At 46.7% G+C, this 25,000-nt stretch overlaps 3 protein-coding genes across 4 annotated transcripts in view; all 3 read left to right on the plus strand.

The window, feature by feature from the left end:
• Positions 1–8,285: 8,285 nt before the first annotated feature.
• LOC311318050 (small ribosomal subunit protein uS2-like) lies at positions 8,286–14,015 on the plus strand. The gene is made up of 8 exons (XM_084449239.1): positions 8,286–8,352; positions 9,756–9,919; positions 10,177–10,295; positions 10,963–11,208; positions 11,852–11,980; positions 12,203–12,362; positions 12,771–12,818; positions 13,864–14,015. Exons 2-8 carry the CDS (start codon positions 9,787–9,789, stop codon positions 13,956–13,958), a joined length of 930 nt encoding a protein of 309 aa, XP_084305365.1. The 5' UTR covers positions 8,286–8,352; positions 9,756–9,786; the 3' UTR covers positions 13,959–14,015.
• A 2,816-nt stretch (positions 14,016–16,831) lies between these two features.
• On the plus strand, positions 16,832–23,800 carry LOC311318067 (intraflagellar transport protein 56-like; the record flags this gene model as incomplete). Its single annotated transcript, XM_084449271.1, has 13 exons — positions 16,832–16,956; positions 17,294–17,465; positions 17,800–17,871; positions 18,414–18,516; positions 19,136–19,191; positions 19,818–19,871; positions 20,356–20,419; positions 20,723–20,811; positions 20,937–21,020; positions 21,393–21,462; positions 22,602–22,708; positions 23,400–23,533; positions 23,689–23,800. The coding sequence occupies 13 exons, from the start codon at positions 16,832–16,834 to the stop codon at positions 23,798–23,800; spliced, it is 1,242 nt and encodes a 413-aa protein (XP_084305397.1).
• Positions 23,801–24,887: 1,087 nt separating this feature from the next.
• LOC311317265 (ubinuclein-2-like) overlaps positions 24,888–25,000 on the plus strand; it is a 15,059-nt gene continuing 14,946 nt past the window's right edge. For both annotated transcript variants that reach the window (XM_084448338.1, XM_084448339.1), the window contains exon 1: positions 24,888–25,000. This exon is cut by the window's right edge and continues 446 nt beyond it. The gene's annotated coding sequence lies outside the window, so the exon portion shown is untranslated.

Here is a 25,000-nt window from a genome sequence, read left to right on the forward strand (position 1 = left end):
GTTGACCAAAGTGCTGTACAAATACAATAAGAATGCAATAAGAATCACACAAAAAAACGACATAAGCATCAACACAAGTACAAAATGAGAGCACATAGGCACATATAAAAATAATAAAACACAATCATACAAAACCACATCAGGGGGATCCAAACGCTGGAGAATAGAAGTACGTTTTGAGCCCAGACTTGAAAGACTCAATGGAGGGGGCTGATCTGATAAAGAGGGGGATGCTATTCCACAGTCTAGGGGCTGCAACAGCAAGGTCACCCCTGAGCTTATGTTTAGACTGCGGGACCCAGGCGCCCCAAGTTAGCTGACCTAACAAGTAGTAGTAGTAGTAGTATTGGTAGTAGTAGTGGTGGTGGTAATAGTAGTAGTGGTGGTTGTAGTAGTGGTGGTGGTAGTAGTAGTAGTATTGGTAGTAGTAGTGGTGGTGGTAGTAGTAGTAGTAGTAGTAGTGGTGGTTGTAGTAGTGGTGGTGGTGGTGGAAGTAGTATTGGTGGTAGTAGTAGTAGTAGTAGTAGTAGTAGTAGTAGTGGTGGTGGTAGTAGTAGTTGTAGTAGTTTCAGGGTCATGTGTGGTTAAAGGGAAGTGTGTTGTTGTTACCGGGTCATAGGCTGAGTGGGTCATGATCGATCATATTTATTTGTTTGTGCCTGAGCACTTTTCAGCCACTAGTGAGGAGTGAGTCCAGCCCAGCAGAAGTGTTATGATCAGCAGGCAGGTCAGGTGCTACACACACACAGGTCATGTAGGTTGAGTTTTCGACACGGCCCAGTCCTCTTATTGGCAGGTCAGAGTGCCATGTCATCGTGTCTCTGCTGGCTCTGATTGGAGAATTGATCTATTAGGCTAACCTGAGACAGCAGGGCGTGTGAGTAGGCGCCTACGTACTGTCTATACTATAGAACTGAGCTATACTGTACAGTTTAGTATATATTGTGTAGATACTACTGTATAGATAGATAGACAGATATATGGCACAATCAGCACCAAATACAAATGTACAGTACACACACAGTACACAAAATATCCAAAAAGGATTAACAAAATCCAAATATACAACAAAAAGTTTCAGTCACTATGGTTGTTAACCCCCCCCCCCCTCCATCAACCACGAAGAACACAGAAGCTGCTGTGAACACGGGGACCTTCCTTCTTGCTGTACCACACGTGAGAGATTTCGGGGTTCCATGTCTTGCTCAAGGAGTGTCCGGAAGCTAGGATCGAACCAGGGACCTACCCCCTGAGCAACTTGCCGCCCCGATGAGGACTGGTTTTCTGGACACTAGATAATTACTCCAAGATCAGGCCATTTGAGCCCAGAGAAGCCTGTCCAACCCTGACCCAGACCCTAACCCAGGATTCTCAGACAGACTATGAATTGAGTCTCGGACTTGGGTACCACAGTGCACTATTTATCTGAAGTGCTTTACAATGCCATCTCATTCGCCCATTCACACACCAATGGCGGTAGCTGCCATGCAAGGTTCATTGGGAGCAATTTGGGGTTCATGTGGACAGGAGGAGGGGATTCGAACCGCCGACCCTACGATCATTGGACAACCCGCTCTACCTCCTGAGCTACAGCCACCCCGTCCCAGAAAATATCTGACTTAGATGTCTCATCAAGATTGGCCCGGTCCTAATGTCCACCCTCACGGACTCACAGACTCTGAGGCGCGCTCCCGCTAAGTGTGTGAGTGCTGTCCCGTTGTCAAATCGCCAAGAGCATGTCCCCTTACCGTAAGTCTGCACTTCTACAGACTTTGCCTAAGGGAATTACCCACAGTTCATAGCGTTGTGATGTGAAACACGGGTTTACCTGAAGAACGGCCAACAAACAAGCACGGACGGATAAACCAATCCTAACGTTCACCTTACAATATAAAATATGTTTCCATGTTTTCAGTTGGATTTGCTTATCTGCACAAGTAGCCTTATAATTATTTTGGTTTCAATATTTTTAGATAAGTTATCAACTCTATGGGTTTGTATAATTTGATTTGTTTAAAAATATGTAGGCTATGGTTATAAATTACATAGACTTCAGTAAATCATATGATTCCCCAGTTAAAAGCTGCATGACATGAATCATCCATCTCGCTGCAGTGGTCTTTGAATTGAGATTTCCAACATGAATATGGAAAGAGTTGTGAGGTGCAGAAATGCGTGTTGTCATTCTTCAGTAAATACTTTTGGATTCATCACAAACAAGAATGAACAGAAATGTTTTGAGGGTAACACAGAGGGTTGTGATAATGTAAAGTGGATTTGACTCAGCCTGAAATTAATTTAAGCTACATGTAGGCCTACAAGAAAAATATGTAAAATTGAAAAGTAAGATAAAAAGTCCCAAACCCACAAAAGAGATATGTTTTGGCGTCAACGTAATGTCGCAATGTGCTGTCCCATTCCTTTTTATACCATTTCAACCCCTCTATACCACTTTACCAGGTGACATCAATAAGTCTGGGAAGGTTCAGGGCTTGAGGGTCTAGGGGGAACATTGGGACTGGGCCATTGAAGCAGAGAAGTTAGACACCAGTCTACATATTTGTCTACATATTAACTTCAGTGCTGGTGTCTGAGTGCTTGTTCTCTCTGAGGAGGGATTAGACTTTAGTTTCTCATGTTAGTCACTGTTACGGCTGTAGTGTGTGTGTTACAGCTGTAATGTGTGTTCTCTGTACTCTCCTGTGCCTGTCCCCAGGTCACAGCCCCTTCCAATCAGCTGGAGCGTATTGAGTGGGCGCACACCCGCTCTCAACCTTGATGAGTAACTTTGAGGATAAGAGCCATCTTATAGCCAGCATAGAGCCATCTTAGAGCCTGTTCTGGGCTGGGGTGGCTGAGGAGGTAGAGCGGGTTGTCCAATGATCCTAAGGTCTGCGGTTCGAAATGTAAAGCACTTTGGATAAAAGCGCTATACTGTGCAAAATTTGATCTGACTGTACTGCTCAGTGCTCAACAAGCTACAACTAGCCAACCTGTTCACAATGGCGAAAAGAGCTATAAAAACAATTGACCACTTCTTCATAATAAAAATAAAACTGGCAATGCTAATGAAGAAGCTACCACTCGAAATGACAGCGCAGCAGGTGCAATTGAATGCAGAAGTGCTCCAGAGGCTATCGGAGCTAGCACTAGCACTAGCAACATCACCATCGGCGAGGAAGCTAGCACCAGCAGGCAGTTGCAGTTAAATGTTGGGTATGGCCTAGTGCTCGGTCATAAAGTCATATTGACATGCTCATGGTGTCTAGATGAAGTTTCATGCGTTGTGCATATTGAATTGTCATACGGATTTCTTATTAGCATACTGTTCACAACTGGCATTCTTTGTAAATAGACGGAACGGCAGAACTGTTTTTTTTTTCTCACGTCAAAATGTTGCCCCCCCTACTCGCAGATGGTAAAATCGCCTATTAATACAAGGAAAAACATTTATTTTATTTTGGTAAGACTAATAAATCCTAGGTTGATTTATATTCAGTTGTCCTTGCTTCCTTCACCCGGTTTAGGCTACTTAGTTGTATGTTACTCCCTTTCACGCTACTGCGCTTCGGCAACTCACCCTCACCATCTCGTTAATAACATGACCAACCTGTAGTTACCTTCTGTCCTTGACACAGGGACAGAACATCATTGAGGCACCGACCACAGGCTACAATACGGTACCAGCCAAGATACAGCCAAACCTCAGTAGGGCCTATGCCATCTACCCACCTTGGCTTGAGGTGGCTTGGCTTGTTGCAGTTTACAGGAGCCTATATTATTCAGAAATGGTGATATGATGAAACAATTCCCAAAATGTTGCACAGTCATTTTGTACATATTGTGACCTTCACTTGGAACTCCGTATCTCGAGCAAATACAGGTTGCAACACAGGCCACTGTCCGAAGAGCAGCCAGCGTCTCAGCAATTCCTTAATATGGGCTTTCCAGCCTATTGTCTTAATATGGGCTCCTCGTCCGACCACGGCGCGACCAGAGAGATGCGTGGCATAACAGCGCCATCTGGCAGACGGAAAAAGCAGTGTTCGACTGAATCTCTGAGAGAACCCGGGAAATAGGACCCTTCGTTTTTTTCCAACAGCGCCACCCAGTGAGTGGGAGTAGTAGTTTTTTTCAACAGTTTACCAATTCTTTCGTAATTTTGTCCATCCTTTTTCAAGTTTTAATCAGTTTCGAGATGACTAAAGCATGGGATCCTTTTCCAACAGCTTATCATTTCTTTCGTAATTTTGTCCATACTTTTTCAAGTTTTAAACAATTTTGAGATGATTAAAGCATATGACCCTTCTTTTTTATCAACAGCTTAGCAATTCTTTCATAATTTGGTCCATCCTTTTTCAAGTTTTAATCAGTTTTGAGATGACTAAAGCATGGATTCAGATTCAAACTATGAGGGAGTTTTATCAACATCATTCAAAAATAAAAAGTAACAATTAATATTAAAATGTCAACAATAAATATTAAAATACACACACACAAACACAATCATTGCATATTAACATTGAGCATTTTAATAATAATAATGAAGGTGTCAATTTGAGTGTCAAGCGGCAGAAGATTCCGTTGAGTTGAGGTCCCGAGACATCGGCTAGTCCTCCACGTTCTCCTGTGCCCACTTGTGCTCCACAATCTCCAGGGCGTCCGACTCACTGACACTCACACACACACTCACACACAAATAGACAGAAACAGACAGACACAGACAGACACATAGACAGACACACAGACACATCACCAGGGCCTCCCACTCACTCTGACAGACAGACAGATGCACACATAGATAGACAGACAGACAGATGCACACAGACAGACCCACTCACGCACACATACAGACAGACAGATGCACACAGACAGACGCACACATACAGACAGACGCACACATACAGACAGATGCACACATAGACAGACAGATGCAACACAGACAGATGGACACAGACAGACAGATGCACACATACAGACAGACAGATGGACACAGACCAACAGACAGACAGAAAGATGCACACAGACAGACAGGCAGACAGATGCACACATACAGACAGATGCAAACATACAGACAGACGTACACAGACAGATGTACACAGACAGACAGACAGACAGATGTACAGACAGACAGACAGATGCACACATACAGACAGAGATGTACACAGACAGACAGATGTACACATACAGACAGATGCACACATACAGACAGACAGATGGACGCAGACAGACAGATGCACACAGATGAACACACACGGACAGACAGAGAGAAACAGATGCACACATACAGACAGACAGATGGACACAGACAGACAGATGCACACAGATGAACACACACAGACAGACAGACAGACAGACAGAGACAGATGCACACAGACAAACACAAAGACAGACAGAGACAGATGCACACATACAGACAGACAGACATACACATACAGATCCTCAGGTACTGAACCTTTAACAGTTCCAAAAGCCAGGACCAAGAAACACGGAGAGGAAGCTTTTAGTTTATATGCCCCCAACCCCTGGAACACCCTGCCGGAGTGCTTAAGAAGGGCCGAAACAACGGAGGTCTTCAAGCGAGATCTCAAGACATACCTTTTCGACCTAGCCTACAATCACTAGCCAGGACCTTGAGACACAGAAAGGCAGCCTCAAACCTACCTGTGAATCCTCTGTATACATTGGTGTATATCCTGCTATGCACTGTATGTATATCAAGTAGTGTACAGAAGCTGGTTACCCTGAAACAGGCTTGTTCTGTTCTGACATCTGTGTTGCTTCAATGGCTCAGCGTGTACTAACCGTTTTCTGCCTCACCTAGTGCCTCTCTCTCTCCCTCCTACCTTCTAACCAGGTCCAGTGGATGCCCCACTGTCACCAGCAGACCACCCTGAGTCCGATAGATACCCCTGTGTCTGCTGTGGATGTCGTAGCATTTAGTTAACACACACACGTACACACAGACATACACCAGCCCACATGGTCTGGGCCGTGGCAAACACCCACCAGTATTTGCCATATCTCTCCAATGATGTTTTTAGCCTCTCTTACTCTCAAAATGTAATTTAATGTAATTTATTGCTTTATAAATGTTCTTAGCCAGTATACAAACATACTCCAGGAGCTTGCTCGATCGCCTTGTTGAGAGGGGTCAAGGAAGAATTTTTACAGCTTATCTGGCCCCCAGGTGATACTGTTTATTTGCTTCCCTCTGGAATATGTAGAGGTGGGTCGTATGCCCACCTCCCTTGTTCTCTGTAAAGCGCATTGTGTTGCCTCTGGGTATGAAATGCGCTATACAAATAAAGCTTTGATTTGATTGGTTGATTGATACAGACAGACAGACACATACCGATGTACACAGACAGATGCACACATACAGACAGACAGACAGACAGACAGACAGAGATGTACACATACACAGACAGATGTACACATACAGACATACAGATGTACACCTACAGACAGATGGACACAGACACAGACAGATGCAGACAGACAGGTCCGTCCGTGCTTGCTGGGTTAACATTCTTGACTCTACCCAAGTTCGATACATTGTAGGCAACCTTACGTTTTATCTTGTAACCAATCGTTACATTATTTACTTGCAATTCGCAACTTTTTGGCTTTTACTGTCATGTCAAAAAATAGAAAGATTGCTCTGGCTGTATCTCAACCTGAACGCGATATTGAAAGTCACTAATTCCACTGGTAGGCTATAATTACCATGTATGTAGGCCTACTCTAGTGCTTCTCAGTCCCGTTGTCGCATTCCGCTCGCTCATGCCAGACAACAGTCCTGCTGCTCCGTCAAAATAAATCGGTGTCGGCCTATTTAGGAGAGGCGCTCATATTTAGTGTCAGATAAACATGAAACTTCAGTTACTTAAGCAAAATGGTCTATTTTTAACAAATGCTGGGTTTTGGCGCTACCATTAAATAACTGATTCTGTCCGAGTGAAATTATTTTTCCGAGGTAGTCTTCTTCTGTGGTGGTGGTCTGTTCCCGGTTGCTCTGGGAAGAGGGGCCAGCAGCTGATGACACAGTGGAAGTCTGAAGTGCTAACAGTAGCCTAACTATAGTAACAGTACTCCTATATGCTAACATGGATATCTTAATAGCAACACTAGCCTATATATAGCTTACATTTAGAATCAGAATCAGTTTTTATTATTAAAATCATTTTTTATTTATTTTTATAATTTGCCACCTCCTCCGCCTCCTCCTCCGAGCCAGGGAAGAGGAGAGAGAGAGAAGAGGACATCTCTCTCTCTCTCCCTGACTCTCTCTCAGTGGTCCAGAGAGAGAGAGAGAGAGGAGAAGGAGATCTTGACATCTCCTCCCCCCTCCCTCGCAGCCTAGCAGCGTTCCGTTCATAACGCAGGCTCCTTCACGAGTATCCTGGATTTGGCGTTAATATTATAATAATATTCTCTCGTTCAAAATAAAGCAACTGCCAAAAGTTAAAAAGTCTTTATTGAGATATGCCACTAGGGCGTAGGTAGGTAGGCTCCCCAGAACTCCTGCCCTTTTCTTTTTTAAATAATATTCTCTATTCTCTATTCAATAATCTAATTCTGTCAAAATGTTCCAATATACATTTAGGTTGCAACATTAGGACTTTATTCGTGGGCATATTTTTTATAATTATTTTTATTAGGCCTAGACTGCAAATCTTTAGTGTTAATATTAACTGTAAATTAGAAATTACACACAAAACAGACATGCAGGATTTCTCCTCATTATTACAAGTATGACTTCAAAATTTATTTTAAAACCTAAGTAATTTACAAATGTTCTGACCACTGTGACAAATGTACTGACAGCTACGTTGCCTTACAGTCTCCTTGAGGTCGGTTATTTTGGTTATTTTGCGACTGAATAGGCAAGTGTCAGCTAGGTGTCAACTAGGTCCGCTGTTGGTACCAATATGTCCCGTCAGCTTTACGTACTGTGTTAGTAGGGGAGTTACTTTACAGCGCTTAGCTAACTAGCTAGCTAACGTTAGCTCGCTAGCTACTAGCTACAATCACTGTCATTTTTAGTCTAATTTTTAATCTTTTGTCACAAATCTTGATGATTATATATATGACAACTAGCAATACATATAGGCTGTAGTGGACTGTAGTGGACTCTAATTCCCAGAATACCTGCGGTGCGGTCCTATTTCCCGGGTCCCATTTCGGCGGCTGTACCATGGGCTGCACGGCTGCAGCTGGATACTATTGGAATCTCTAATCAAACAGCCAATGGCGGCCTCGGAAACCTGGGCACATGACCTACGTCACGTCTTCCCAGCAACCTCTTTTTTCTGCGTGTGGTCAAACTTCCACACGGTTTGTCTCGTGGTGAGTTTTAAATGTTAATTTCCCCTCTCCAGATCCCGCATGTGGTTCAGTAAAAAACAGATTAAGTACAGAGAGAAGTACATGCACGTCTTCCGCCTGTCCATAGCCAGATCTGCTCGTGGAAAGTACCAGCATTTCAGCAATCTTAATGTTAGCATCGTTAGCACGAGCGCTGCTACTGACACGCTGACTGGAGGAGGAGGATACTTGTTGGCCACTGCGCGCGCTACTCCATGCACTGTACAAGTAGATTTCATGTTTGCAAAAAGTAGCCTACTAAATCTGTCTAGTGATGGCGAAATTAGGCTTTCTAAAACACCGGGGCTTTTAGCCACATTGTATCGTAAAAAGATTCATTACTCGAAGCTTCATTAAATGCGTTGTACGCTACTGACACCTGCTGGCAAAGATAATTTAGAACAGCCAATATCACGGCTACCGAGAAGGGCTACATGCTGGAGCGTTGAAACATGGATATAACTTATTTTGATTGGCAATTTAGCTACACCTGTAGGCCTAGTCTAATTGGCATGTGCTGCATATAAACCAAGGGAAGGGGGGAATTATATATGCGTCTTATTTACCTGGACCCTGGGTCTACAATATAGTTTTAATGAATTGAGTAACAATGGAATCTATACTATACTGACTCCTCAAAAAAACAACTCCTCTAAACCCCTGTAACTCATACTCCTACAACCTTCAGGCGGGTTTTGCTACTTTATATCAACCACTCGAATCTCGATCCAAACCGATTACGTGACCGAGGCCTCGTTTGTCATCGGTCACGTGCTTTTAAAAAGTCTCGATACGAGGTTTCATCAGGAATACCTTACGTGCTCAAACGCCTCGGAACTTCGGTCTCACACATATCAATAAATCTGTCATGTTACAAAATAGTATTAAACATCTGTCATGTTAGTAAAGAGTACTAGACATCTGTCATGTTAGCACAGAGTACTTAACATCTATCATGTTAGCAAAGAATACTAAAATTCTGTCAGGTGTAGCAGAGTTGAAACTGTTGAACATCTGATCCCGCACGTGACACAGGATAAGAAACCTCTGACCCAGCTGTGTAACACCTGGGGTTACGGTGGGTTGAAATGGTGCTCAGTCTGACACACCTCTCATTACATGCATTTACATGAGTCATTTAGCAGACACTTTTATCCAAAGCGACATAACATTGCATTTAACGTAGGTAGTCAGTGTACCACTACTCACCAGAACTCTCAATTGCATATCCTTTCTAAACAAATGACTAAGAGCATAATGTAGTGCTAAAGCCAAAATACAAGAGTAGCAAAATACAAACGTTTCTCCAAATGAACAGAACGAGAGAGCCCTCTATAAGTATATATTTAACTTAACAAGTGCATACTCTGTATCTACCCCACCAGGTTTATCTCTCGAGTAACAGAAAACACCAGGATGTCGGGCGGTCTGGACGTGTTGCAGATGAAGGAGGAGGATGTGCTGAAGTTCCTGGCGGCGGGAACGCACCTAGGCGGCACCAACGTGGACTTCCAGATGCAGCACTACGTCTACAAGAGGAAGAGTGACGGTGAGCAGGACGGCGGCAGTGCCCTGACCCTTGACCCCTGCCCCGAACCCTAACCCTGCCCCTGCTGCAACCTCATAAGACAAAGACATGTCAGGTTATGAGAGCACGGCTGGGCTGTGTTCCTGGAACACAAACGCCCTCGAAAAATCTGTTCCCTCTTTGGTGTAGCGGTAGATTTTGGGAGGGTAGGGTAGATCCCACCTGTAACTCTCTCATTCGACCGTCCTCTGCTTCCCTGTCCTGCCCCCCCCCCACAGGTGTATACATCATCAACCTGAGGAAGACGTGGGAGAAGCTGCTTCTGGCGGCCAGGGCCATCGTGGCCATCGAGAACCCCGCCGACGTCTGCGTCATCTCCTCCAGGAACACCGGACAGGTACTGCCCATCATCCAGCAGGGCTAGCAGGGAGACAGGTACCACCATCCAGCAGGGCTAGCAGGGAGACAGGTACCACCATCCAGCAGGGAGACAGGTACTCCCCATCATCCAACAGGGCTAGCAGGGAGACAGGTACCACCATCCAGCAGGAAGACAGGTACCGCCCATCATCCAGCAGGGAGACAGGTACCACCATCCAGCAGGGTTAGCAGGGAGACGGGTACCACCATCCAGCAGGGTTAGCAGGGAGACGGGTACCACCATCCAGCAGGGTTAGCAGGGAGACAGGTACCATCATCCAGCAGGGTTAGCAGGGAGACAGATACCATCATCCAGCAGGGTTAGCAGGGAGACAGGTACCAGCATCATCCAGCAGGGTTAGCAGGGAGACAGGTACCATCATCCAGCAGGGTTAGCAGGGAGACAGGTACCATCATCCAGCAGGGTTAGCAGGGAGACAGGTACCAGCATCATCCAGCAGGGTTAGCAGGGAGACAGGTACCAGCATCATCCAGCAGGGTTAGCAGGGAGACAGACAGGGGTTCAACCTCACCCAACCATCTTAATGATCCGTGTATCAATCAATCAATCAAGGCTTTATTGTGTATCCCTGATGAACACTCTTACAACAGCGTTAACTCTACATCTTCCCTTCGTTACCCAGAGGGCCGTGCTGAAGTTCGCCTCGGCGTCCGGCGCCACCACCTTCCACGGCCGCTTCACTCCCGGAACCTTCACCAATCAGATCCAGGCGGCCTTCCGGGAGCCCCGCCTCCTGATCGTGACGGACCCGCGCGCCGACCACCAGCCGCTGACCGAGGCGTCGTACGTCAACATCCCCACCATCGCCCTGTGCAACACCGACTCCCCGCTCAGATACGTGGACATCTCCATCCCCTGCAACAACAAGGTCAGACACGCACGCACACTCACACACACACACCACCTCAGTCTAACCATGGCTAGTGTGTTATACAGAAGTTCAGTGATGTCCTGAGGTTTATTTGTGTTTTACCAATAGGTGCGTGTGTGTGTGTGTGTGTGTGCGCGCGCGCGCGCACATCAGTAGGTAGGGGTGTGTTTGTGTGTATGTACCAGTAGGTGTGTGATTATGTACCAGTAGGTTAGATTTGCACACCGTTAGAGCCCGGCGCTGTCCTGTCCGTGCGGTGCGGGGTGTAGGATGTGTGCTACATAAACGCACCACCTCTGACCCCCCCACTCTGACCTGTAGGTGGGGGGGGCGTGTATAGATGGTGCTACACTCTGACCTGAGCCTCAGTACTGTCTGCTTGACTCCTCTTTCCCCACCTCCTTGAAGTATGTTAGGCTCCTCCCCTCTGATCTCACATGCACTGGCGTTTGAAGGGGCGGGGCCAGGCCTGGAGGACAGTCTTGAGGTTCTAACCCGACCCAGAGACCGGACAGCCCTGCCTAACACCTCGTTGCAATGAGAAGGGTTGAGAGACCAAGCCGTTGGTTCTGATAGAGGAGACAGGAGAACTGTAAAGGGCTTTATAGGTTGTTGTTGATTGTGTTGTTGTTGTCTGCAGGGGCACCACTCAGTGGGTCTGATGTGGTGGATGCTGTCCAGGGAGGTGCTCAGGATGAGGGGAACCATCTCCAGGGAGCACCCCTGGGAGGTCATGCCTGACCTCTACTTCTACAGAGACCCTGAGGAGGTACGCACACACACACACCCCTGATCTCTACTTTTTCAGGGACCCTGAGGAGGTACACACACCCAGACAACCCCCCCCCCCCCCCCCTCCACACACACACACACACACGTCTGCTTCAGACACCCAAGCCTGCTGGCCTCAGTACCAGAGAGGCTCTAGTGTCTCTTCCAGTTTGTTGTTGTTGTTGTTGTTGTTGAGCATGTCTGGCTCCTCCCCCTGCAGATTGAGAAGGAGGAGCAGGCGGCAGCGGAGAAGGCGGTCGGGAAGGAGGAGTTCCAGGGAGAATGGACCGCCCCCGCCGCCGAGTTCACCCAACCAGAGGTGGCGGACTGGTCTGAGGGCGTGGCCGTGCCCTCCGTGCCAATCCAGCAGTTCCCCGCAGGTGAGGATGAGGAAGATGATGATGATGATGATGATGGTTCTGTTAACACTGAGTTGGTGTTTGAATGTCATGCATGACCACATGATACAGCTACATGGCTGTTCTACTGTGACTCTAGGGTGATGGCCCTAGGGGTGCTCCGATTCCACTAAGCCACGATCCGATTCCAGAATCAATTCTCGATTCTAACGATTCTCGATTCCAGCGATTCTCGATTCCAGATTCTAGAATCGAATTCTTGGGAGTTGGGATTCGATCCAGGAATCGTGGCATTAAGAATCGTGATCCTTTCAAGAATCGATTCTTTGGAGCACCCGTAGATGGCCCCCACGTAGTCTAGCCAGGAGAAGGAACACGCTCTGGTATGTGAGGTCCTGGTCTGTTAACATGTACGGTTCCTGGTTTCAGCTGCTGCTCCTGCCAAGCCTGCTGCTGGAGCCACCGAGGCCTTCTCTGGTGAGATCACAAACTCCTCAAACTATCTCCAACCATTCAAATGAACATTCCAACCAACTCTAACTCCTCAAACTAACTCCTAACTTCTATTTAAACTCTCTCTAACTCTTTAAACTAACTCGAACTCTAAGGCCACATCCACACGGAACACAGATATTTCTAAAAACACACCCCCCCCCTCCGGTTAAAGGAAAAGGACGGAGATAAAAAAGGCTTTTAGGCATCTGCCAGGCCTGGTCCAGAAGTGACGTTTGCGGCGTAGTCCTACTTTGGACCTCGCAACATTACGGAGAGATGGAATAAAAACTTGCTGCAGTATATTTATTTGCCTCCTCTCAGCGGTGTAGTGGTGGAGTAAAGCTAGGTTGATTTCTAGTGCATTAATCAAGCCTAGCAACGTGGACCAAATACCAAAGTTCTGCTCAGACTGTTCCTGGCGCGTGCGCAGAGAATGGCGTGTAAAGGAGACATGAAAGTTCTGGTTTACCCTTCCCCACGAGTCCACTTAAAGCAGAGTTTTTACAGATAAAAGAACCTCAAAAAGATCAGTTTTCAGTGACCAAAAACTCTGTGGACGGGAGTCCAAAACGCAGAGAAAAAAGTATGTTTTCATAAATATCTGTGTACGTGTGGACGGGGCCTAAGTGTTCAAACTATCTCTCGAACTATACGATTGAAGCAAACGAAGCAACTATACTAACTCTTCACACCAACCTTTGTATGTGGGTTAGATTTGCACACCGTTAGAGCCCGGCACTGTCCTGTCCGTGCGGTGCGGGGTGTAGGATGTGTGCTACATAAACGCACCACCTCTGTCCCCCCCACTCTGACCTGTAGGTGTGGGGGGTGTATAGATGGTGCTACACTCTTAAAACAAACCATTAAAACCAGCTATTCAAACTAAGCAACTATAAATATTAACCTTGAACGGCCTGATTACTGACTGCTGCTCTTCTGGCACGTGTGAACTGTGTTCTAAGCATGTTCTCCTGTCTGCATGTGTGAGCGTGTGTTCTAAGCGTGTTCTCGTGTCGTGTCCCTGCAGAGGACTGGAGCGCCCAGCCCGCCACAGAAGATTGGTCGGCTGCCCCCACCGCCCAGGCGCCTGAATGGGGCGGAGCGGCAGCTGATTGGTCCTAGAGGAGGTTCAACTGATGTTACTCCGCAGCAGAATAAAAACAACTTTTTTTAGACTGACCTCTGGCCTTGTTATTGACTCGGTATCGTTGACTAGGTCATGTTATTGTTGACCAAGTTATGTTATTGTTGACTCAGCTGTTGTAGTGGGTACCAGTACTAAAAAGACTAACTCTGCTGAACATCTTGTCATCATGAAGCTCATCTGGCCAGAAGCACTGTTGGTAACACACATGATATTTTCTCATGACTGATTCATTTTGGTGAAAAAGCTGGCAATCAGAGAAATATGCCCTGAGCAATAAGTCACATTTACTTGGCTCCAGGCTTGGCTACATGTGTACAGAATATAATGGATCCTCGAGTTATTTTTGATATATGTGTACAGAATCCGTTTGGAGAGAGGAAAGATCTGCACACTGATATCTCCCGGTTCACTTAATTGGAAAAAAGCAACGTTTCGACCCTTGGGTCTTCATCAGGCAACTTCGTACAGAATCCCACATGATAGGCTCAGAGATCTGGTCAAGGACAAGAGGAACCACTCTTCCGTCCTAGTTTCCGCTACTGACATTTTCAGGATCGGACGAGGAGGAGCAGACGTTGCTTGGCAACCGGTTCACGCTGATAACATCGAACGAATGATTGAAATTAAAATATAATGAAGTTACACTGACAGAATATGTCCCAGAATCAAAGAATGGTTTAAAAGCGTTAAAAGTTTTCTACCATTTGGCAGTCGTGCATACGTGGAGATTATCAATTAACGGCGAAGGATACGGGATAGCATCGACTATGGTACCGTTAGTTGGAACGTAATTTAATGTTTGTTAGCACTAGCTAGGCAAGACTAACGTAACATTACTAGCTAGCTAACTAGCTGGCTTGAAGTAATTTCGCTCCAGAGACTTTGAGTAACGTAGCTCCACTATGCTGCCTGCAGGGCTGCCAAGTTTGACCAAAAGTTTGGAGTGAGATTTTTTCACTTGAGCACAAGCACCCCTCTCTCTCTCTCTTCTCCCCCCCCCCCCCCAAATGACATTGATTTCTTAATGGATAAATCTAGTCGATCTCCGATACTCACAGTCAAGTTAAGTGTCATGGGTGTGTCTATTAACTGGCAACAGGCTGTTAGTGTCCATTGTTCAAGACCCTGGTTGTCTGGTGGAACGAGCTATCCCGGAGCCTGCATGTTATGTTCAGCACATTCACCTCAGTGTGTGTGTGGGTCAGAATCTGTCCAGGGTAAAGCCAGCCATTGGCAGGGAGGCCCCTGTCAGCGTGAAGAGCCAGGGCAGGAGGGCGGTGCTCCTGGAGGATTACCTGGTCCAGAGAGACTATGTGGGGGCCATCACCTTGCTGGAGGTGAGGCTGGAGAGCTGTTAGCTCTGGAGGGGCACAACTCCTGGAACACAGCACTGCACCTAGCAGCCATAATATCGTAATTCTATCACACACACACTGCAGTTCCAAGGTGCTGATGATAAAGTCCTGTCTCAGTTCCAGCGTGCCACGGGACAGCAAGGGGAGGACACCGACCTGTGGCTGAGCTACTGTGCCTTCCACTTGGGGGACTACCGCCGAGCCATGGAGGTAGGACCCCCGCTGGGACGCCGACACACTATGGCTACTGACACACTGGGACTACTGAGACACTGGGACTACTGACACACTGGGACTACTGACACTGGGACCTCTGATACACTGGGGCCTCTGACACATTGGGACTACTGACACACTGGGACTACTGACACAATAGGACCTCTGATACACTGGGACCACTGACACACTGGGACTACTGACACTGGGACCTCTGATACACTGGGACCTCTGACACATTGGGACTACTGATACACTGGGCCTACTGATACAATGGGACTACTGACACACTGATACACTGGGACTATTGACACACTAGGACTATTGACACACTGGGACTACTGACACACAGGGACTACTGACACACGGGGACTACTGACACACAGGGACTACTGACACACGGACACACTGGGACTACTGACATACTGGGACTATTGACACACTGGGACCGCTGCTAGCCAGAGCAGCAGAAAGATGTATATTTTTGCTCTGTGTGTGTGTTCTCTCCCCCCAGGAGTACCAGGCCCTGACAGAGAAGCCAGACTGCGGCCCTGAGATGTGGGTGAACCTGGCCTGCACGCTCTTCTGCCTGGGCCTGTACAAGGAGGCGGTGGAGACCGCGCTCAAAGGTACCTCACCCTCCAGCCACTCCCCCATCCTCATCCCTTTCTCATCCTCCACCCTCCCATCCTCATCCCTCTTTCACCCTCCACCCGCCATCTCATCCTTCCCTCATGTGCTAGCAGCAGTAACTTGGTGTCCAAACTTTCGCTGACCTCATACATAATCTCTTGTGTTTTACAGGAACTAAAAGCCAGCTGCAGACTCGCCTGCTGTTTCACTTGGCTCACAAGGTTAGTCTGCCCACCCCATCTCACTAACACACCCTATTTCACTAAAACACCCTACAGTACATCACTAACACACCCCATCTGACTAACACACCCTATTTCACTAACACACCCTATCTCACTAACACACCCTATTTCACTAACACACCCTATTTCACTAACACACCCTATCTCACTAACACACCCTATTTCACTAACACACCCTACAGTACATCACTAACATACCCCATCTCACTAGCACACCCTATTTCACTAACACACCCTATTTCACTAACACACCCTATCTCACTAACACACCCTATTTCACTAACACACCCCATCTCACTAACACACCCTATTTCACTAACATACCCTACACTCACACACTCTCCTCCTCTCCTCCTGTCCCCTGCATCTCATCCTCAGTTCAGTGATGACAAACAGCTGATGGGTTTCCACGGTAACATAGAGGACGTAACAGAGGACCAGCTCAGTCTGGCCTCCATCCACAGCATGAGATCCCACTACCAGGAGGCCATCAACATCTACAAACACATCCTGCTGCAGAACAGGTCACACACACACACACACACACACACACACACACACACACACACACACACACACACACACACACAACCATCAACATTCACTAATACATCCTGCTGCAGAATAGGTCACACACACACACACACACACACACACACAACCATCAATATCTACAAACATATCCTGCTGCAGAACAGGTCAGACACACACACACACACACACACACACACATACACACACACACACAAACACACACAGGGGTGAATACCTTGGTGTAGAGGAGGAGGAGGAGAGGAATGAATACTTGGGTTTAGGCTGGGAAGGAGTAGATGTTGTGATGGTGGTCTGGTGTCTCCTCAGGGACTTCCTGGCTCTGCATGTGTATGTGGCTCAGTGCTACTACAAGCTGGACTACCACGAGGTGTCTCAGGAGATCCTGGCCTGCTACCTGCACCGTTTCCCCGACTCTGTCACCGCGCTCAACCTCAGGGCTTGCAACCACTTCAAACTCTACAATGGCAAAGCTGCAGAGGTACTAAACTACCCCCCGGTCAAGCCCGTAGCTCTCTAGACCCTGACCTCTAAACCCTGTTCTCTAAACCCTGACCCTCTAAACCCTGACCTCTAAACCCTGTTCTCTAAACCCTTAACCTCTAAACCCTGACCCTCTAAACCCTGACGTCTAAACCCTGACCCTCTTGCCCAGCCCTAAGATTGGATCTAAACCACTTTCAGAATCAGACCCTAGTTATGAAACAGACACAGTTATGGTCATTACTGTAAACAATGCTTTTCTCTTCTTTCCTCCCTGTGTTTCACCATCTCTCTCTCTCTCCCTCTCCTCTCCTCTCTTCTCTCCCTCTCAGGCTGAGCTGAAGGACCTGGTCGATGTCTCCTCCACCTCTGAGTTTGGCAAGGAGCTCATCAGGCACAACCTGGTAAGACAGACACACACACACACACAAACACACACAGATGAAAAATGCATAACCAGATATACAGTAGCAGGGTTGAGTTGTTGGATTCACTGTGTGTTCACCCTGACCTGACCCCTAACCCCAACCATCGTGGTCAGGTTGTGTTCTAACATGTTTTCCGGTACGGTGGCCATTTTAGGACATCCTCAGGAGTCAGATGTCAGATATCATCTAGATATTGTCAAATATCACCTAGATACGTGTCATATCACCTAAATATTTGTCAGATGTCACATAGATGGTGACATGAGATAGGTGATATCTGACATATCTAAGTAATATCTGACATCTGACTCCTGAGGATGTCCTAAAATGGCCACCGTACTCCTGGTGGTTAGGTGGTGTTCTAACATGTTCTCCTGGTGGCTAGGTAGTGTTCTAACATGTTCCCCTGGTGGCTAGGTGGTGTTCTAATGTGTTCTCCTGGTGGCTAGGTACAGTAGTGTTCTAACATGTTCTCCTGGTGGTCAGGTGGTATTCTAATGGGTTCTCCTGATGGTTAGGTGGTGTTCCGTGCTGGTGAGGGGGCGTTGCAGGTTCTCCTCCCCCTCTTAGACGTGATCCCTGAGGCCCGACTCAACCTGGTGATCTACTACCTCCGACACGGTGATGCTCCACACACACTGCTGCTACTGACCACAGTACCACACTGACCACACTAACAACACTGACCACAGTACCACACTGACCACACTGACCACACTAACAACACTGACCACAGTACCACACTGACCACACTAACAACACTGACCACAGTACCACACTAACAACACTGACCACAGTACCACACTGACCACACTGACCACACTGACCACAGTACCACACTGACCACACTAACAACACTGACCACACTAACAACACTGACCACAGTACCACACTGACCACACTAACAACACTGACCACAGTACCACACTGACCACACTGACCACACTGACCACACTGACCACATTAACAACACTGACCACAGTACCACACTGACCACACTAACAACACTGACCACACTAACAACACTGACCACAGTACCACACTGACCACACTAACAACACTGACCACAGTACCACACTAACAACACTGACCACAGTACCACACTGACCACACACAGAACACTGAGCACACTGACCACAGTACCACACTAACAACAATGACCACAGCACTGACTCTGACCACACTGACCACAGCACTGCTGCAACGTGTGTCTGTGTGTGTCTGTTTGTTTCTGTCTCAGATGATGTGCAGGGGTCTTACAGCCTGATCAAAGATCTAGAACCCACCACACCAGAGGTAAACACTCCATCCCTCTATCCCTCTAACCCTAACCTCTCCTCCTCCTCCTCTCTCTCTCTCTTCCTCATCTCTCCCTCACTTTCTCTTCCTCCTCTCTCTCTTCCTCCTCCCTCTCTCTCTCTCTCCCTCTCTCTTTCTTCTATCTCTCTTCTTCCTCCCTCTCTCTCTTCTTCCCCCCTCTCTCTCCCTCTCTATCTTTCTTCCTCCCATCTCTCTCTCTCTTCTTCATCTCTTTCTCTCTCTCTCTCCAGTCAGGATCAGTGTTGCCTGTGTGAGAATGAGCAATGCAGTCAGTGAGCTGTCACATGAACCTCTCCCCTCCTCCCCCTCTCTCTGTTCCCTTCCATTGTGTGTGTGTGTGTGTGTGAGTGCGTGTGTGTGTGTGTGTGTGTGTGTGTGTGTGTGTGTGCGTGTGTGTGTGTGTGTGTGTGTGTGTGCGGCTCTCTGTCTCGCCCACCCTCCCTAGAGCAGCGTTAGCAGAGAGCATGGATGTGTGTGTGGTGACGTCCAGCATGCTCTAACATCTCTCTCTCTCCCACCCCCCCTTCTCTCCCTCTCTCTTTCTCTCTCTCTCTCTCTCTCTCTCTCTCTCTCTCTCTCTCTCTCTCCCCCCTTCTCCTCAGGAGTACATCCTGAAGGGGGTTGTGAACGCAGCTCTGGGCCAGGAGATCGGCTCGGTGAGTGTGGCTGATATTAGGGCTGGGTTCAAAATCGATTAATCGATTCTGAATCAAATGATTCAGAATCGATTCATGAATCCCAAAATCGATCTTTTATTTAATGAATGAATAATTAAATGAAGGAATGAATAGTTCGTTAATTCATTCAATGACTCATTCATTCATTCATTTTTGGAAATCAGTATCGATACCCAGCCCTAGTATTGATGTGTTGCATAATTTGGCAGTCATGTAATTAAGGTTACAGATAAAAAAACTGTTTTTAGTAACACTAACCGAATCGATATTGAATCGAATCGAATTGAATCGTGATAATCGATTCTGAACCTTGTGAATCGGAATCGAATCAATTCTTGAAATTGGAATCGATACCCAGCCCTAGCTGATAGTGTAGTAGATTAGGGTTAGGGTTAGCAGAGGGGAGTGAACTGATAACAGGGACAGCTGCTCCAGAGCTCAGCCGCGACCCTGTTGTCCTCAGACGGAGCACCTGAAGACAGCTCAGCAGTTCTACCAGCTGGTGGGCGGCTTGGCCGCCCAGTGTGGTGAGTTTGACCGTAAATACAGACAATGCTGACCGAACGCTGCCGTCAGACACCATCTCAGGCAGACTGACTAAGATGACTCATTTAAGGAGATCAAATCATATTTAGAATGGTAAATATTCTAAATATGACCATCCCAGGCAGACGGTACTGATCTAACCCTGTACCTAGACACTCTCCCAAGTTGATAGAACCCTAACCCTGTCCTTAACCCTAACCCAACCCTGTCCTTAACCCTAACCTAACCCTGTCCTTAACCCTAACCTAACCCTGTCCTTAACCCTAACCCAACCCTGTCCCCAGACACCATCCCCGGCAGACAGTGCATGGCCTCCTGCTTCTTTCTGATGCGCCAGTTTGAGGACGTCCTCATCTACCTCAGCTCTATCAAGGTCAGGAAACCGCAATGACACACACACACAAACACACACCTACCAACACATGTACCATCACACACCTGCCAGACCTGTCCATGCCTAATACAGCCCTGACCCCAGATCTGCGTCTCCGGTCTCAGAGCTACTTCTACAGCGACGACACGTTCAACTTCAACTACGGCCAGGCCAAGGCTGCCGTCGGCAACTACCGGGAGGCCGAGCAGGTACGCTGACTTCCTGTTCAGGTCAACATCACATCTGCTCATCATGTGTAGCTCTGGTTGCGTTCCTGTTAAGGTCAATATCACATGCGTTGGTCACACTTTACAATAAGTGTCACAAAAAACATTAGTTAACTGTTAACTAATGCTTATTTAGGGTTAGGTTATGTTACTAATGTTAATTAATACCTTAGTTAAGGTTAGGGTTAGGGTTAGGTGAGTTAACCTTAGTTAACATAAATAACATTAGTAAATGGTTAATAGAGACATTAGTTAACTGTTACTTAATGCTTAATAATGCATTAACTAATGCTTATTAATGTACCCTTATTGTAAAGTGTTACCCATGCGTTCGTTCTGATCATGTTCCCCCAGATCTTCCTGCTGATCCACAGTGAGCAGATCAAGTGTGACTACGTGTACCTGAGCTGGCTGGCTCGCTGCTGTAGGTACCAACTCACCTCCCCCTAAAAACATCTACACATGATCAGCTCTTAACCCTTACCCTGCCTGGCTCGCTGCTGAAGGTCCCGACTCACCTCCCCTTAAACACCTCTACACATGATCAGCAGTGACATTGCTCTGCTCTTAACCCTAACCCTGCCTGGCTCGCTGCTGTAGGTACCGACTCACCAATACCAGCTGCTGCTGCCATTGGTAAACTAGCAGAGTTATTAGTATTGGTAGTAAACTATCAGAGTTATTGATTCTAGTAAACTATCAGGGTTATTGTTACTAGTAAACTAGCAGTTATTGATACCAGTACACTAGCAGAGTTATTGATACTAGTAAACTAGCAGAGTTATTGATACTTGTAAACTAGCAGCGTTTCTATTCTATCTGCGAACTAATCAGTATGGTTGGGTAAGATTTGGTTCAGATTCTTTGATTCGTTCTGGTTCAGAACTTACCACCAACATACTGTAATTAAATTTTGCAATGTAGAATAAAACAGTAGAAATGCCAGGCATCAATGGTCTGCAGTGTAAACATTACACAAGGTGATGCTATATCCCTCTGCTTTGTCAGACAGTGAAATTTAGACGCAACGATAAAAAGAATATCTCTTTCAAGTTCGACTCGGTTCCCTTCGTTCGAGCCTAAGAGCCATTCAAAAGAATCGGATGGTTCACGAACAGCACATCACTACTTTGCTGCCAGACTCAATAAATATTACATTGAATTGCTGCTCTCTGCATAACTGTGTTACTACTTATAGGCCTGCATTGAAACATTCACTTAACGTTACATAATGCACGTAGAAGGCGATATTTTGGACCGTGCACTGCTAGATGTTTACCGTTTGCATTTCCCACATCTGAGTTTGAAATACTTGGTCATCATTGCTGCTACGACCTGTCACTCTTTCAGTTTGACCTCAAGGCCCGTCCTCAAAAACCAGCGGGATTGACGAAGTGGTACAGACTATTATGTAGCATGCGGAGCACAGCGATTCAACATAGTATTTGAGTCTGGAGAGACTATATTGTTGGTAATAAACTATGTGTAGCTGCTGTGTGTGTAACTGAGTGTCTTGTTGTTGGTAGTAAACTATGTGTAACTGCTGTGTGTAACTGAGTATAGACATCATGAACATGAAGCCGCGTCTGGCCTGGGAGCTCTACTTGAAGATGGAGCGGTCAACTGACTCCTTCAGTCTGCTGCAGCTCCTGGCCAATGACTGCTACAAGGTCCTGCTGCTCACCCTAACACACTCTCACTCACACACCCACACTAACACTAACACAATCACACCCACACTTACACACTCTCACTAACACACCCACACTAGTTTAGTTGAGTTTATTGAGTTTAAAAAGGACAGTGTACACATACATGAATTGCTTCGGTTAAAACAATGAGATGCTTTGCACCAGATTTAGCAAGGAAGCTAATTTCCATCTGCAGTCCTTACATAGAACATGAACACAATGAATACACAATCTGCCGTGTGGACAACAAAGGACACCATTCGTTAAACGAGGACAGTACATAATAGAAGAATGTTATGATGTATACCACAATAATACTATAACTACTGACAAGCATACATGCAAGTATACTTACATACAGACATACTGTACATACATACATACATACATACATACATACATACATACATACATACATACATACATACATACATACATACATACATACTATGTACAGACTTGTGCATAACACACCCACACTCACACTAACACACCCACACTCACACTAACACACCCACACTCTCACTAACACAATCACACCCACACTAACACACTCTCACTAACACACCCACACTCTCAACAACACACTCACACTAACACACCCACACTCTCACTAACACACCCTGCTTGTCTCTCTCCTGTCTCTCTGCTCGTTTCTCTCCTGTCTCAGATGGGTCAGTTCTACTACTCAGCCAGGGCCTTTGATTTGCTGGAGCGTCTGGATCCCCACCCTGATTACTGGGAGGGGAAGAGGGGGGCCTGTGTTGGCGTCTTCCAGCTCATCCTGGCTCACAGGGAGCCCAGGTCTGTACCCTACATCACCATGGAAATAACCTACACATGTTTATATTAATGAGGACAATGTTACTGATAGCAGTGCTGTGTGTGTGTGTGTGTATGTGTGTGTGTGTGTGTGTATGTGTGTGTGTGTGTGTGTGTGTGTGTGTGTGTGAGTGTAGTGAGACCCTGAGGGAGATGCTGCCACTGCTCAGGAACACAGGGAACTCCCAGGTGGAGTACATCATGAGGATCCTCGTGAAATGGGCCAAGTGCAACAGGGTATCGCTGTGATGTCATCACTCCTCGCCCAGGACAGCAGGCATGCATGTTCCTGGCAGGCGGCTCGAGGAGGTGCCTGGGTCCCCCGACTGATCTACAAATCACCTGTTATATTAAATACCCAGTCCTCAGACTAGTCACCTGTCATTAAATACCCAGTCCTCAGACTAGTCACGTGCTCAGATTTGCCAGTGCTCAGATTTGTCATGTGAAATGCCATGTGTTTTTGACTGCCACACACAGGAAGACAGGCTCTGTGATGTCATCATTCCTCGCCCAGTGTCACGAATATACGAACATGAATGGTGTCTCTGGGACCAACTGACACAGCGCCATGACACCACTAGTGCCCTTCTCTCTCTCTCCCTGTGTAAAAGTCCCAGTTGTTACCTATGCAGTTCCCTTAACATTTAATCTCTATTTTAATAAAAACGTTTTTACTGTTATTACATCTTGTGAATTTATTCCGATTCTGTAGATATGTGCCTGTGTGAAATAAATATTTCAGTCGTATGATGCTGCATCTTTTTCATTGGATCATTATCCAACTTTTCTTGACTTAAGTATTTAGTCTGTTGTCTACGCCAAGGATAAATATGTTAAGATTGTTAAAGTGCATCCACTGGATTGGGTTTACTGTATTTCCACAGCTGATTGAGTGAATGAGACAGACATGCATGCAGACAGACGAGGGGAGCCGCCTGACTGAGTGAATGAGAGACAGGCAGACAGATAGCAGACGACGGGAGCAGCCTGGCTGAGTGAATGAGAGACAGGCAGGCAGGCAGACAGATAGTAGACGAGGGGAGCAGCCTGTCTGAATGAATGAGAGACAGCAGACGAGGCATCCAGCTCCTCCAGTCACAACATCCCGCGGTCGGAGAACAATCGGTCTTTCTCTCTTCGCGCTAGTATGTGAGGTGGGCGGGTCTCGGAAGCGTTCTCGCTCTGTGATTGGTCAAGATACTGTTCCCTTTCTCCTCCGCAACCGCTGTATTCCCAGGCCACGCCCCGTGTGTGAATAATGATGATAATATCAAGATGGCCGCCAGGATCCTGCCTGTGGTATCTAGCTAGCAATCTCATGGAACAACTAAAACTACGTTTCCTCGTCATTTAAAGCCCCGCTAGAAACCACAGGACACCACCGCATTGACTTATACGCAGGAGAGGCTTTTAAAGTAATTTTACTGTCGCTAGCAGCTATTCTCA

Source organism: Borostomias antarcticus, assembly GCF_949987555.1.
Source record: "Borostomias antarcticus genome assembly, chromosome: 14".
Taxonomy (NCBI): Eukaryota; Metazoa; Chordata; class Actinopteri; order Stomiiformes; family Stomiidae; genus Borostomias; species Borostomias antarcticus.

Bases quoted from the DNA above. Each gene is read 5' to 3' on its own strand.
- LOC311318050 (XM_084449239.1), top strand. From the start codon at position 9,787: ATGTCGGGCGGTCTGGACGTGTTGCAGATGAAGGAGGAGGATGTGCTG. The intron at 11,981-12,202 runs GTACGCACACAC...CTCCCCCTGCAG, and splicing joins TCTACAGAGACCCTGAGGAG to ATTGAGAAGGAGGAGCAGGC. The intron at 12,819-13,863 runs GTGAGATCACAA...GTGTCCCTGCAG, and splicing joins AGCCACCGAGGCCTTCTCTG to AGGACTGGAGCGCCCAGCCC.